We start from the raw sequence: 15,200 nt of genomic DNA, 5'->3' as shown, positions 1-15,200 counted from the left end.
AGCAATGTTTAATGCTCACATCTAATAATTACCAATTACAGCACAAGTTCAAATACCAACCACCAGCAAACTGTAACTACAAGTACAGTGTAGAGCGTCACGATGGTTATTTAGAATACCCCTCCTTTAAGTACAGGTAAAAGGTAGGAGATGGATAATGTCAGACTTGCCTATTTTTATAGGGGCAGATGTACAGAAGGAGGTGGTCGCTGCTTGATGATGTCAATGAGTACAGTTATGATGATGCTGACTGTGCCATTACACCCCTGAGCACTTGGTGTTGACTGATATTGGTGGGGCCTGATATGTCATACTTACCAACTTTTTGATGTTGGGAAGTGAGGACAGAGCATTATTTTACCACAAGGGTTCAGGGCCAAAATGACGCGATTCACGGAGATGGCTCCCATCCTGCCCATGTCACTAGGTGGGCAGGAGAGTGGTCTGCTCTCCCTACCCAGAATTCGGGAGTCTCCTGCAGTGGGCACCTATGCGATAAGCATCAGTGTGACATGTCCCCAGCCCACCTTGCAGGCAGGCAAGCGCTCTTCCGGGGCGCCGGCAGGTCTCCTTCTGATTCTGGAGTCTCCCGGACAAGACAGGAGGTGTTGGCAACTATACCCAGATTATGCAGGCAGCCATATTGTGGGGTGGACTATTCATGGGAATGCAGCCTGGGAGCAGTAATATCACAGAGGCCTCAGTACTAGCTACTGCTGAACTGATAGGTGTAATATTGGCTAAGACTACAAATGTACAGTATAGACACAATAAAATATATCATACTTGTCAACCTTTCAATAGTGAATTCCAGGAGATCCCGGGCAGGGGGCGTGGTTGGAGGGCGGGACCCAGTAAATCGTGTTATTTTGACTCCACCCCGCCTCAAAAATGTAATTTTGTTGCAGGGGGTGGGGCCAAAATGACGTGATTGACCAAAAATTGTGTCATCTTGGCGAGTAAATTTCAGTTTGCGGGATACTTGTCTGCTCTCCCTGGAGTCTGGGAGACCTACCCGGATTTCGGGAGTCTCACGGACATTCCGGGAGAGTTGGCAAGTATGAAATATATACAGATTCAGACATACAGCAGTATAGTAACAGTAAACTGATTAATTTAAAAACCTGCATTCAAATATACAGTAGGAGGTAATCTAAGTGTATAAAGCACAGCTACTGTACCTGTGTGCAGCTAACGCTCTTACATCTGCAATATCACCTACGGAAAAGATTTTACTGGCCGAAAAACATAATGGGTGGTTAACTAAACTGTTCTGCATTATAGAACTGGCAGAGCCCCCAGACAAGTAGCCGCATGTAGGGGGCCCCTGGGTTCCTACTGAGGGGGGAGGGGCACATTAGTAACATCTTTCCCATCGGTGGTACTGCGGCTTTAAGAGAAGTCCATCTGATAAGGGTATATAGGGAGATGCGAGAGGTCTCAGATAGGAACAGGTGCAAGTTCTATGCAGCTATTTAGAAGCACAAAATATCACAGTGAGGTAAAGGTGTTATATGTCTGCTGGACGTAAAAGGGCCACTATACAGGTGACTTTTATATATGTTGGGAAGGACTGGTTTTCCTTTAGGACACACGTTTGCTTGTGCTAACACACACACTCATGAAAAAAACTCGCTTACAGTACAGATAATATTGGATATTAGTAATATTACATAGAAAGTTTCAGATATTGGAGTACAAGGAAGAAACTGCAAGCCCCAGAAACTGAAGCTATTTGTACAGCAGAGCGAGCAAGGAAGGCTGGGACTTGTAGTTCAAGATCAAGAAAAGCTGGTGGGTTGCCTAATTCTGCTACCATATAGTCATTACAGCAACTGCACAGTGTTCTTAGTCCATGGAAATCAGAGTTATCACATGTCAGGAGCGGTTAGTAAAATCACTTCTGGTTTAAATAATCCAATCAAACAGACAAAGAAAATATTCAAATAATGAATTCACACTCAGGAGCCCAAATGACTTAGTTAGAAGCAGTTTACTTAAATTGCACATTCGTTCAGGCTGTAAACACACCCAGGATTTGTCAGAACTGGTTCTACGAGTCTTCAATGTGAACGTAGCTTTACTCACAGTAGTTTAAACTATTTAACAGATGCAGAGGTCATATCTATGTAACTTTTAGAGATGCCACAGGAATCACCTGGCAAATTCCTATGTGACTGACCAAGCGCTAGGGAATGTCTTTACTACTAGATCAGGTACAGATCAATCAATGTCCTGAACTATATATACTGTATATAACATGAAGCTTCTTGTCATCTGTCATATGTCTGCTATTCAAAATCAGAGATTGACTTGCAAACCCACATATGGTCCTTCCCCTCCAGCTGTAATAACTTTCTGAAACATTCCTCTGAAAGGAACTAAAATATACTAAACATTTATAACAAAAGGAACTATATCTTCACTTGTTATAATTGCCCTTTACCTAGTAACCAGCAATCGATTTGCTATAAACTGGGAAGCCTGCCCAGATATAAAAAAACATTCACCGCAGCAAATATATTGTTTTCTGTTTCATCAAAATATAAATGCGCTACATTATAGTGCAGCTATTGGAGGGGAATGGAGGCAGCAGGAAAGACTGCAAGGTAAGTTATATATGAGCAGGGTCCCCAGCAGCACAGAGTATATCAGGAGAGTGATGTTAGTGAGGACAGGGCTGCATGTGACATGATGTGAAGAGGGGAATGGAGGCAGCAGGAAGCCACAGATTGAGAGTTATATAGTGGAAGGAGCAGGGTACACAGCAGCACAGAGTATATCAGGAGAGTGATGTTAGTGAGGACAGGGCTGCATGTGACAGGGCAGTGACATGATGTGAGGAGGGGAATGGAGGCAGCAGGAAGCCACAGATTGAGAGTTATATAGTAGAAGGAGCAGGGTCCCCAGCAGCACAGATTATATCAGGAGATGAGTGATGTGTTAGTGAGGACAGGGCTGCATGTGGCAGGGGCAGTGACATGATGTGAGGAGGGAATGGAGGCAGCAGGAAGCAACAGACAGAGTTATATAGTGGAAGGAACAGGGTCCCCCAGCAGCACAGAGTAGGGGTGTGATGCTCCTGTCACACTAATGCAGGAATATTGCTGTGTTAAATGCACCTCTATATCATACTTGCCAACAATCCAAATTATTTTGGACCTGTTTTGGCCAAATTTTTAACAGGGAATGCTTGCGGACCGGTAACAATGTATTTTACTTGCACAAAATGGAGTATACAGCATTCGGAAAACCAGTTATACAGGGAAATATTTATATTAATTATCCTTGAGAACAGTCAGCTATTCTCCATAAAGGACATTACTGTGGTCTAATCAGTTACAGTCAAACAAATCCTTGCAAGAAAAAATACCTTGGATTAAGCCTACAAAGCTGATTCAATTAAGTATTAGTATTTACTGAATGGCTGTATTGGACTAAATATAGCTGAATTCCTTGGTCTCTGGTGTATCACACACACAGTAACATACTAGCAGCGCTGTTAGTTAGACTGCGACATATGGAAATTACTGCATTAACAGCTTTACATTTTTATCTAATCCTGAGGAATCTGAACTGTGTATAAATCCATCCTTCTGACAAACCGCCACTAAATACCATATCAGATATCAAATCATATTAACCAGGAGCGATCACATTAGTCAGTGACTAAATTAGAGTATCCAATTAGCGTGTGATAAGTATAAACATACAAGAGGTTCCCTCTTACAGAACTCCAGCCCGTTCTCTTCTCACATACCCCTTTACGTTAGTATATGTTGTCCAAATATTCAATTATATGTGTAAATAAGTACCCCTGTAGATGTTATTCTTTACAAATATTAAAGTCCCTATTGCCTACTCTCCTGGAATGTCTGAAAAACTCCTAAACTAGCGGGGAGACCCTGAGGATCCCGAGAGAGCAGGCAATTCACCCACATACTGGGCTGCAAGGTGGGTGGGGACGTTTCGCAGTGACGCGGATGGAGGCATCTCGCCATGCCCAGCTCAGCATCACAGAGTGGGCAGGGGGGTTATGACACAATTACTAACATATTCAGCTTGGGGAAATTTAACAGACTGAAGCACCCTTGGATTTGTCCGAGATATCCCCGGGAATACACGTACCGGAGGTTGAGAAACCCTGTCTACTGTATACAATACCAACAAAGAAAATGCAAGTCCATCCTGGATCCACTTACAGTAGGTTATAGATTATAGATGGCCGTTTAAATGAACCTGTCACACACTGTGGTGGCATCCATGTTGTAGACCATGTTGTTGGCTGCATCAATACTCGCAACATTGCAGCCTCTAGGAGCTGGTGACGTGTTTAACCTGGGTACTCCTAGGCCAGCAGTACATTGTTCTATTGGTAACATAACATTTCTCATGGACAGATCAATATATGATTCTTCCATCTTATTGCTGTATCCAAGCCGTCAACTACAGGGTTATGGTAGGATTGAAAAATGAAATAAACTGACCAAACAGTGCAAAAAATAGACAAGATTTGAGCAGTGTGACTTGTAGTTTAAGTTTGGTGAATTGAGGAAGTTGGTTATATTTCTTTAAAATGATATTATAACTAATTAAAGCTGCTTCATTTACAATGAGAACATGAAGTGCACTGGGAAGAGAGAGAGAGAGAGGGAGAGAGAGAGAGAGAGAGAGAGAAACATACACAGACAGAGGGGATAGAGAGAGAAATAGAAAGAGAGGGGGATAGAGAGAGACAGAGGGGATAGAGAGAGACAGAGGGGATAGAGAGAGACAGAGGGGATAGAAAGAAAGAAAGAAAGAAAGAAAGAAAGAAAGAAAGAAAGAAAGAAAGAAAGAGAGAAAGAGAGAAAGAAAGAAAGAAAGAGAGAAAGAAAGAGAGAAAGAAAGAGAGAAAGAAAGAGAGAAAGAAAGAAAGAAAGAAAGAAAGAAAGAAAGAAAGAAAGAAAGAGAGAAGAAAGAAAGAGAGAAAGAAAGAAAGAAAGAGAGAAAGAAAGAGAGAAAGAAAGAGAGAAAGAAAGAAAGAAAGAAAGAAAGAAAGAAAGAGAGAAAGAGAGAAAGAAGAGAAAGAGAGAAAGAGAAAAAGAGAGAGAGAGAAAAAGAGAGAGAGAGAATAAGAGAGGGAGAGAAATAAGAGAGGGAGAGAGATGGATAAAGAAAGGGGGGGGGAAGAGGGAGACGGGAAGAGAGAGAGAGAGAGAGAGCAGGATGAATCAGAGAGGGAGAAAGACAAGGAGGAAAGATGGCGCTGCTCACAAGCCATATTGGAATGTCCCCAAAGAAGAGTAATACCAACAAAATGATATCTAAGTAGGGTGGATGATTTTGGGAATGCGGGAAAATCTGGTTGCAGATGGCAGCTATAGGGCAGTGAGCGGACGTCCTCTGATCCTGTTACAGTCCCTCACGTTACTCCAATCACTTGGCCCAGCACCAGATATTTCTATATAGCCGCTGCTCACCTGTGTGTGAGTGACATTTCAAGGTAAATTGAAGATACAAGCAAAATATGAACCATATAAATTTTGCACCATATTAATTTTATTATGTTTGACATGTTCAAAAAGCCAGAAAAGTAATCTGTGACCAGGAGCAACGGAGCCAAGAGCGCGTGTGGTAAAACTGAGCGCTAAAGGTCAGCTGATAAATGATACGTTATGCAAACAGCCTCTTAATCAGCGGTCACAGGTCACTTACTGATACCTCCAAATTCAGCACCAAAGCTCATATCTCACATAGGAAGTCATCAACAAAACGGTAAGAAAGAGGGAGTGTAAAGCAGTGTTGCCCATGTAGCAGGTGGACATAGACGGGTACGACCACAGTTTGTGTAACTTGTGTGACCTCGCTCTGTGCATGCCCAGGAAAGTGGGTGCATGCAGATTAGTGATCGACCAACAGAGCCGGCTTCTCTTCACAAATCACTTTGCTTTAAGAAATTGTATTTATTTATTTAAAAAAAAAAAAAAAGTAATTACTTTGCTTCACACATCACTGGGGATGCTGGAGATCTAGCACCTCCTAATAGTCCCAATTTTTTAGGTACTGTCCGAATTATACGACTCTGGAAGTGACGCACATATCAGGAATGGAGTGTGGAGTCACGTTTTCCGCCCCCGTGCTTCTACACATAAGTGCACTTATAGGCGCAATTCTAGCAATGAAATAAAATAGTCAAATGTGACAAAATGCAATTAAGATCGCCCTGATGTTTATTCTCGCCCTATTTCAGACATAAATGAGTATTTTGCAATAATTGCAGGAGCTGCAAGCAAAAATCAGCGGTAAAAAATTACCGTAGTAACGTGGCCAATTAAATTCCCCAAAGTAAATGACCTTTAGGGCTAGATTTACTAAGAATCATGTTTGGTGGCGGTTTTAAACTTCCACATATCCACTGCCTCTCTCTCTCTCCCCTCCCTCACGATCTTAGTGTCCCCTTACTATAATGGAAACTAAAATTTGCTCCAAAAAAATAAAATACCTTGGAATTTACATTACCCAACGATATCACCAACTTTTCCAAACCAACTTCCCCCGCCTAATTTCCCAAATTAAATCAGATCTAACCACATGTCCCACTGTCTCATCTCCTGGATAGGTCACATTAACACAATCAAAATGAACATTCTCCCCGGGGCTCCTCTATCAATTTCAGACCCTCTTTGTCCCTTCCCATGTGTTTAAATTTCTCCAATTCACAATCTCCTAACTTATCTGGTCGGGGTAAACGTTTCTCATTCTTTGACAATTTGGGACATGGCCTCTCAGAAATACACCATATCTCCTCAACCCTCCCCGGTTATTTCACTCTTCAACTCCCCAGACTTCCCCCAAGCCTCATGCCCACCGTGTTCGCCGCATGGCATTCTTGAGGTGTCAGATTTTTGGATGACCTCACCCCTACTGACAGGATGCCATTGCGGTCCCTACCAAATACGACTCTCTGCCCGACCACTCACCTCTTTTGAATCCCTCTGTCTTCGTCAATCCTCCACGGCAAGTTTAATATCAACCCTCTACTCAGAACTCTCCCTGACCACCCAGGACCAGAATGACCCCCATGAACTGGCCTGTGAGAGAGGCCCTCAATGCTGATGATTGGTGTGTGATTCACGAGATTGCTGCTTCTCGTTGATAGAACATTAGTAGATTCTCAACAACTCCTCTAAATCCTTTAATAACATTTGGTCCCCGTAGTTATCTTTCTTCAACTTTCACTCTCCCTTTATGTGACCAAGAGAAGCTCATTTCCTTCCCCTGATGCGTTTATAGATTCGGACCTTCAGGTTGAAATCCTTCCTCTCCCACTTCTCTCTCTACACGGCTCTAGTCCCGCTGTCCCTCTTCTTCCTACTATCTCCTTCCTCCTTACATATAAACCAGAGCCATCCAACACTAAAATGTTAACATCAATGTCCTTTTTTTTCTACTGCACTTACTATATATCTTGTATTGTTGAAATGATATGTGACATTGTTATATCCGTATCCTAATGTTTTGTATCGTTTGACTCTTCAAAAATAAAATGTTAAAAAAATAAATAAAAAAAAAGAGAAAATTTGCACCCATAAGTAAATTATCAATTAATTCTGCCCCTTAATCTATAAATAATGATTGCCTCAATAATTTAAATGCAAATTCTGACTCCTCTAATGTTCTGAATGGCCAGATAGCTCAGACACCAGCAGTTGGAGCAATCTCGCCGCTCACAACCACCTCTTTTGTTTTGGCTGTTGGATGGCGGTTTTGCAAACCGCGGCTTAGTAAATCCGGCTGTTTGTATGTTCATCATTGTAAAAATCCGGATGGCTATTTGTAAAAAAAAAAAAAAAATTGGGACAGCTATTTGTAAACTGGTTGATTTTTAAAAATCTTCATTCTGGAGGTTTTAAAACCGCCGGAAAAACAGCCGAAAACTGTCGGCTTCATCAAACCACCCTTTAGTAAATCTAGTACTTACTGTTTAAGACCTCTCTCTAAAATATCACTATATAGTGGTCTGATTAGCAGCCTTTGGTAATACCAAACACCGACCACCTAATGCATACTCCATACTTACAGAAGCTAAAGACACTGTAGAAAATGTCTTTATTTTTACAACTAAATACCATGTTGACTACTGCAGCTCAAGTTCCCCAAAACAGCGCTAACCAGCACTAGAGAAATTACACTTAGAGGTAAATGTATAAATCTGAAGTAAACTCGCTGATTTTCGGCACATTACCCCATCAGAATTTATTTTAATTAAAGGCAAGATCTGTGGAATCCATGTAACCAGGTTTAAAAATGGAAATGACTGTGTCTGACAACCCCGTGTCTGACAACCCCGTGTCTGACAACCCCGTGTCTGACAACCCCATGTCCAGACACATTTGGCCGCGCTGTGCTTCTCAGAACGCCCCCTGAACCATTCACTTGGCGCTAATACAAGTGAACACAATGAGGACTCCTAGGTCACCTCCAACGTCCTCAGAAAGGCGAGAAAAAACTATATTAACAACCGCGTGTCACACACAATTGCGCTTGACAAACACACCAGTGGGTATAATGCGGCAGAGCGTGACAAGTATATACACATTATTAGATAAACCTTCCTAGTACTACGCAGTTCGTTTGCCCCAGAACAGCCTAAATTATATCTGACATGAATGCAACAAGAAATAACACATGTTCACCAGTCATGGTAACGTACTACGACAAATAGAGAAAATTAATTTAACAATTGATGTTTAAAACTGAGATATAAAATACTCTTACTATCAGGGTGTTTAATGAATGTCAATAAAGGCAATGTATTTACTTTACCACATTATAAAAACATGAACCTGTAAATATTACATATTGTTATTATTTTATACATCAGTAAATCATGGTTTCTTTTTACGCAACACTATCAATTAACCATTTACTACAGTGACTGTAAAATGTATTAATATTATTCTTATTTCATATTGTATATCAAGGAATCAAAACTGATCTATTTTAGAGTTCTTACCACTAATAAACATAAAATACTCTGTAATGTCAACTAAAAAATACAACTAGTACTATTACAAATGAAGCAATAATTTATTACATAAATACATTCCACCCCCACCTCCCTTCAAGGAGAAGCTGATTTAGCTGCAATGTTTGATTACGTCAGTATTTACCCCCCCCCCCCCCCCCTATGTCTATGCTCTCCAGCAAGCACTCATGTGAGTTTTCTTCATCACTATTACCCATCGTAAAGTGTATATTTTTGTAGTGCCCCCCTCCTGTTGCCTCTCAAACAAATTCCCTTCCTATAGACAAATTCCAGAATCCATATTCTTTCCATTCCTTTATTATGAAACTGCACCAGGGAATATTAAAAGTCGTTGAAATCCTCTTATATCCTTCCCACGATTGGTGCAATCCAATAACCTTTTCTCGGATTTGCTTTGAATCTTATTTAATCTTCACGATGAAGCTCATGTCTGGAAAAGCACTAACCAACTGTGGGACCTCTCACAAAGGTGTATTTATTTTTGGATTATTTGAAACACTTTAATTGTTTACAGGTGGATTCCAATTTTTTAATTATGCACCCTCTAAAGAGAACTGATTGTTCCAGGATTTATTCAGGTGTATTCCTGAATAAATCAACTTTGTTTCCAAGTATGAATTTAAAATGTGAAAGGGGTGAATAATTTGCATGGCAACTGTACATCTAATTAGGTCTGCAGGTAGATATAACGACTACTTCCTGTAACTCTTTTCTGTTTATATGCTGTGTGATGTTGAATACTTTTGTGTCAAAAAAGAAAAAAAGTATTATAGGAGTGATACCTTTATCGGCTAACCAAAATAAATGTTTATATTTGCTAGTTTTCAGAGCACAGAGGCCCCTTCATCAGGCAAGTTTACAAATGCTTGTTTATATGCTAATAAATGTAAATAGACTGGTGTATAAAAATAATCAATAGCAAGATATAAATTATTTACAGGTACAAACACAAGTCACAATTATTTACAAGCTCCTTCTTTATATCAACGATCTAATTTACTGCCAACAAAATGTGCATCAAAGGATATAAATTCCAGTCTATGTTACAATCATTTGACCCATGCTAAAAGCTGGCTGTGTACTAACCTCTCACTTCATGAAGCTTTATTCTAAAAACTGGTTGTGGCTTATTATTAAGGTTTTTAATGCTTGCACTGAAATATAATCTTATTCTTATACGTCTTAGGTGACAGAAGTTATTAATCTGTCTTTGCTGCGGAGACCTGTCACACATTACAGCACTAAGCTCTGTTACTCAATTTAAAGACAGTTTTATTCAACAGATCCTGCCTTTGACATTCCTACGAGTGTTCTCAATGAAGGTGGAATTTAGATAGCTTCAATCGTAAATATAATACGGTATTAAGCTACGTTAGTCCAACATGAGTGCATATGGCTTAAAAAGTAACCAAACAACTTGGTATGAATTTAAACACACATTTACACCTTATGCAATTGGAAAATAATAACAAATATATAATTCTAAACAGGTACAATGTAGCCCTTCCATTTCACTGTTTAGATTGTAAGCTCTTTCAATATTTTTTTCTTATAACTATACTTAGTTATCTCTGAAATACAGAGAAGGCTATGGATAACAATCTTGAACAAGTACAGCCGCAATTCTTCTTCTGCTATAATCATCTCAGGATGACGACAGAGTATTATAAAAAACAAAATGTTTTTTAATTATTTATATATATTTTTTTCAATTGGGAATATTTTAAAACTAAACTACTTTTCTTATAAATTAAATCAATTTATTTTTAGCCGACTAACGCATCTACAGATACCCGGAGACCGATCCAGCGAAGCGGTAGATTAACAAACACTTTGCTACCTCAGCAATATTTTAACAGTAAACTGTGGCAACTTGTGATTTTCTATCTCCGTGATAAACAGCGATGGAAAATCATACATATCGCCCCATTTTAATACAAGGAGCCCGTAGACTCACAGCTGAAAAAAGCTTCATAGATGTGGTTTTGTATTTCTTTGAGATCACAAAGTATTTTTCTTGTTTACCAGTGGGTACAAAGTCCCAAATAAAATAATAACTAATAATAAAAATGCCGCTGGGTGTGTATGTATAATATACTGATGGTTCGCAACCATATATACACATATGTGAAATTTAGTCCACAGTTTGTCTTTATATTTTATAATTTCATATAAGCACCATTTTTGACAGTATGTAACCATACTCACAAGGTAGTCTGTGGTACCTTTAATTATTCAGCCCACTGCTCCACAGCTCCCTAAAGTACAGGTAAATATGTCCTAATGCGATTATACTACTTAGCTAATGATGTTTGCTCTTCTGAGACACAGTTTCCATAAAATCAACAGTTTGAAAACAGGCGAAGGACCATTACTGAATAAGCTTCATAGTATACCCTACATTTTATTTCTGTGACAGATTTGTAATAAGCCATCAAAAGTGCAATCACATGACAAACACATTAAGGGGTATATTTACTAAACTGCGGATTTGAAAAAGTGGAGATGTTGCCCATAACAACCAATCAGATTCTAGTTATCTCCACTTTTTTAAACCCACAGTTTAGTAAATATAACGGTTAAGTCTTTCTAAAATAGAAACATATATATTATCAACCATAAAACACTGTATAATCATCATCAACATTTATTTATATAGCGCCAGCAAATTCCGTAGCGCTTTACAATTGGGAACAAACATTAATAAGACAATACTGGGTAATACATAGAGACAGAGAGGTAAGAGAACCCTGCTCGCAAGCTGACAATCTATAGGACATGCAATCCTATAAAATGTAAAAACAAATAAATGCAAAACAATGTCATGCAGAAATTCTTGTTTGGGGTTAATAAGCCATTGAAATAAATACTTTAGAAAAACTAGAACGTTAAATGCCCGGGCATTGCCTATTGCTGCAATTCTTGACAATTTATTAAGGGGGGGGGAGTTATGTGTAATAAAATACCCAACTTTTTTATTCACAGTCTACTTAGTTTATTTGCATAAAAACTGATTTGATTAATATAGGATTAATGAAAAATAAATTTAACAATTTCAGTATTAAAGCCCACAGTAGGGGAACTGTGTCAGTCTTAAGCTGGGTACACACTACACAGTTTTCATCCGATAATCGACTAAATCAGCCGACATACGACCGCTCGTTCAAAAGTCGGGTCAGTGTGTGCAGTGACACGATGGTCGAAAGTCTGCCCAAATGGACGATTGTCGCCTCATTTGGTTGGTCGTACCGTTTAATATTTTCGTTCCAATCTCGTTTCCGCTGTGTAGTGTGTATAAACTTCCGACCGATCCACGATAGTGAGTGCGAAATTACAGTCATTGCTCACGACAACATGGCTGTAAAAAGCCGCTAAAGGGACGTCCGCTCTTCCCTTTATCGTCCTAAACAACGCTAGTGTGTGTGCAGTCCATGGACCGAGCGATCGGAACATCGGTCGCATGTAAAATCGCTCGGCATAAAAAGTTGGTGGAAATTTCTGTAGTGTGTAGCCAGCTTTAGTACCAGGCTGTGCTGGGACTTGTAGTTCCACATCAGCTGAAGAGCCACAGATTGCCTACATCTGCAGCATAATCAAAACATCTGATATGCAAGTCATAAAAAGAATAATGTGCATTGCATAATACTATAATTGAATAATGTCCATGAATACTGAACAATAATGCCAAAGAGACACCAAAACTCATGAATTATTAAATATATTAATGTGCAGCAGCAAAGGATAAGGCTGATGTAGTGTGTACAGGACACCCATGATCTGAGGGACCCCTATAAATAGAAATACACCATAGACCCCCCCCATGCCCCCCACATATGACGTCACTAACAACTGCCCCCATCTCACCCAGATAATGAGGCTCTCGCACAGCTCGTTCTCCTTCCCGGCCATCTCTCTCTTGTCACTACTTCCTCTCCTCTGTCTTCCCGATCTAGCTGACCTCACCTGGGAACAGGGAAGCAGGGAAGAGGGCGCTAGACGGTAAACGCAGCCTCTTTCCTTTGTTTGACGTAAGTCTCCGTCTCTTGAATGGGATCTACGGAGCCATGACGACGTAAGTCTCCTACGTGAATAGCGCATTTAATCCACGCCCCCTAGCGCCGCTGTGTTAGCTACTCCCACAACGGATGACAGGTGGAGGGGCTACGCCCCCCAAGGTCTGCAGCAGGTGATTGTCACCAGCTGAGGACCAATCATTTGGTCCGGAGCCAAGTTCGGGCCAATCCCTTTTCGTCAAGCGAAATCCCTTGCAGGTGATTGGATTTGGGGGTATATAAGGCGGTGTCCGCTGGCGTTCCCGCCTTGCGAGATTATACGTGAGGCGAATAGAACATGAAGCGGTCGCCTCAGATATTGGGGGGAGACCCATGAATGTGGGGGCTGTGGGGTTTCATTATTAAACTCCTCCAACTATTGCTGTCATTATTAACATTATTTACCTCATAATATAAATACTTGTTGTAATAAGTGAAACAATAAACAGTTCTCACACAGTTGTCTACATTTCATTATAATTGACAGGTGTCCACAGTGATGGTGAAAACTACTTAATGGGAACATACAAACATTTATTTTTTAAATTATTTCCTTTTTCAGAAAAAAAAAAGTTAATACCTATCAATCTAATTGATAATATTACATATAAGTGATACTTGACAAGAACAAATTGCTGAATATACGATATTCACATATTGTTCACAAATCAAAGTTAAATATAATAAAATAAAATTCAGAGCAGCTTATGCAAAAAAGAAAAAAAACTATACTTGGATCAAATTGGATAGATCACGTTTAGGATTTTTATGGGGTTGCGATCTCCCCAAATTATCAGAAGAGTTCATCTCATACTTGTCAACTCTCCCGGAATGTCCAGGAGACTCCTGAATTCCGGTAGGACTCCCGGGAGAGTAGGGCATCCTCCCGTCTCTGCCCACTTCCTAGTGAAGTGGGCAGGATTTGGAGCCTCCATGACGTGATTCTCGGGGAATCGCGTTATTTTGGCCCTGCCCCCACACGGTAAAATTACGTCTGCGTTATTGCGTTGCAGGGGCGGAGCTAAATAATGCGATTCGCTGAACCCATCTCTCCCCCCAGATTTCCTGGTGGCCTACATTTAAAAGTTGGTAGGTATGGTTCATCTGCCGTTAGAAGGTGGCGGCTGAAATTATATAAAATTCCTCAACCACCCTCTTAACCTCCGAGGTCGCCACCTACTTGACCAATTTTAAAACCTCATCCCCGGAATATACCTGGAGGGGAGGTCATGTGACAAGCGCACGAGGGAGCCCAATGACGCCTTTGATTTGCCAAAATTCACGCCATTGCACGGGAGGAGGGGGTCTTGATGGTGCAAATCTAATCATTAAGCCCCATCTCCGCTACAATGCCAACCTAGGATTTGAGGGCTTATTGTAATAAGGGTGGGGGCTGGGTGCAAGGGCAAACCAAGGGGGGGGGGGGGGGTTCCTAGTGCCTGGAAACCCCCCTCCAAGCCTGGGGCACTGTATCATTGAGGTGGCTGGACCCTGCCCTGGCTTCACACGGCTCTGCTTGAAAAAAGAGCTGTGTGCACCTAATAGTAGTCCACACAGCATTGCCCATGTATATTATGGGGATAGGAAGAGTTGGAGAGCAGCCAAACACTGTCTAAAATTATAGCCACGCCCCTATGCATGCTGGTCACGCCCACTGGCGGTGTGGTGTGGAAACCCCTCTCTACAAATCCTGCGTTTGCACCTGGGGTGTTAATTTACTGGTGAGGGTGGGTAGTAATCAGTTTATAGTGAGTGGGAAATATTAATTTATTAGTGGTTAGCAATTTATTTCACAGTGAGGACTATTTAATTTAATAGTGGGGTCATAGTAATGACTAATAATTTAAGATGGTGTGAAGGAAAATTAGGGTGGTTTGTGGCTTATCAGTTTAATGTTGGACTGAGTTTAGGGAGAAGGAGGGCTATTTATTGTGAATACCAATTATTTCATATTAGGCCAATTTGTGGCGGAAATAGGTTCAATTATTAAATAGGAGTACTAATATTTAATATTGGGACTGTTTGGGGGGAAAAGGTGTATTTATTAAACGTTAGTACCATTCATTTAATGTCAGGGCAGGGTGGGGGGAATTAGGTCTATTACTTATGAATGTTAT

The 15,200-nt window shown here is 40.5% G+C and overlaps 1 protein-coding gene across 1 annotated transcript in view; it reads right to left on the bottom strand.

Annotated features, from left to right (window-relative positions):
• Nucleotides 1-13,081, bottom strand: part of HOOK1 (hook microtubule tethering protein 1) — a 39,378-nt gene extending 26,297 nt beyond the window's left edge. Inside the window, exon 1 of the mRNA XM_075181762.1 lies at nucleotides 12,896-13,081. Within this exon, the coding sequence (XP_075037863.1) occupies nucleotides 12,896-12,940 (45 nt within the window). The 5' untranslated portion in view covers nucleotides 12,941-13,081. The remainder of the gene's footprint in view (nucleotides 1-12,895) is intronic.
• Between the last annotated feature and the right edge of the window lie 2,119 nt (nucleotides 13,082-15,200).

The sequence above is a fragment of the Mixophyes fleayi genome, chromosome 8 (genome assembly GCF_038048845.1).
Source record: "Mixophyes fleayi isolate aMixFle1 chromosome 8, aMixFle1.hap1, whole genome shotgun sequence".
Lineage (NCBI taxonomy): Eukaryota > Metazoa > Chordata > Amphibia > Anura > Limnodynastidae > Mixophyes > Mixophyes fleayi.
This window is presented reverse-complemented; position numbering and strand designations above follow the sequence as displayed.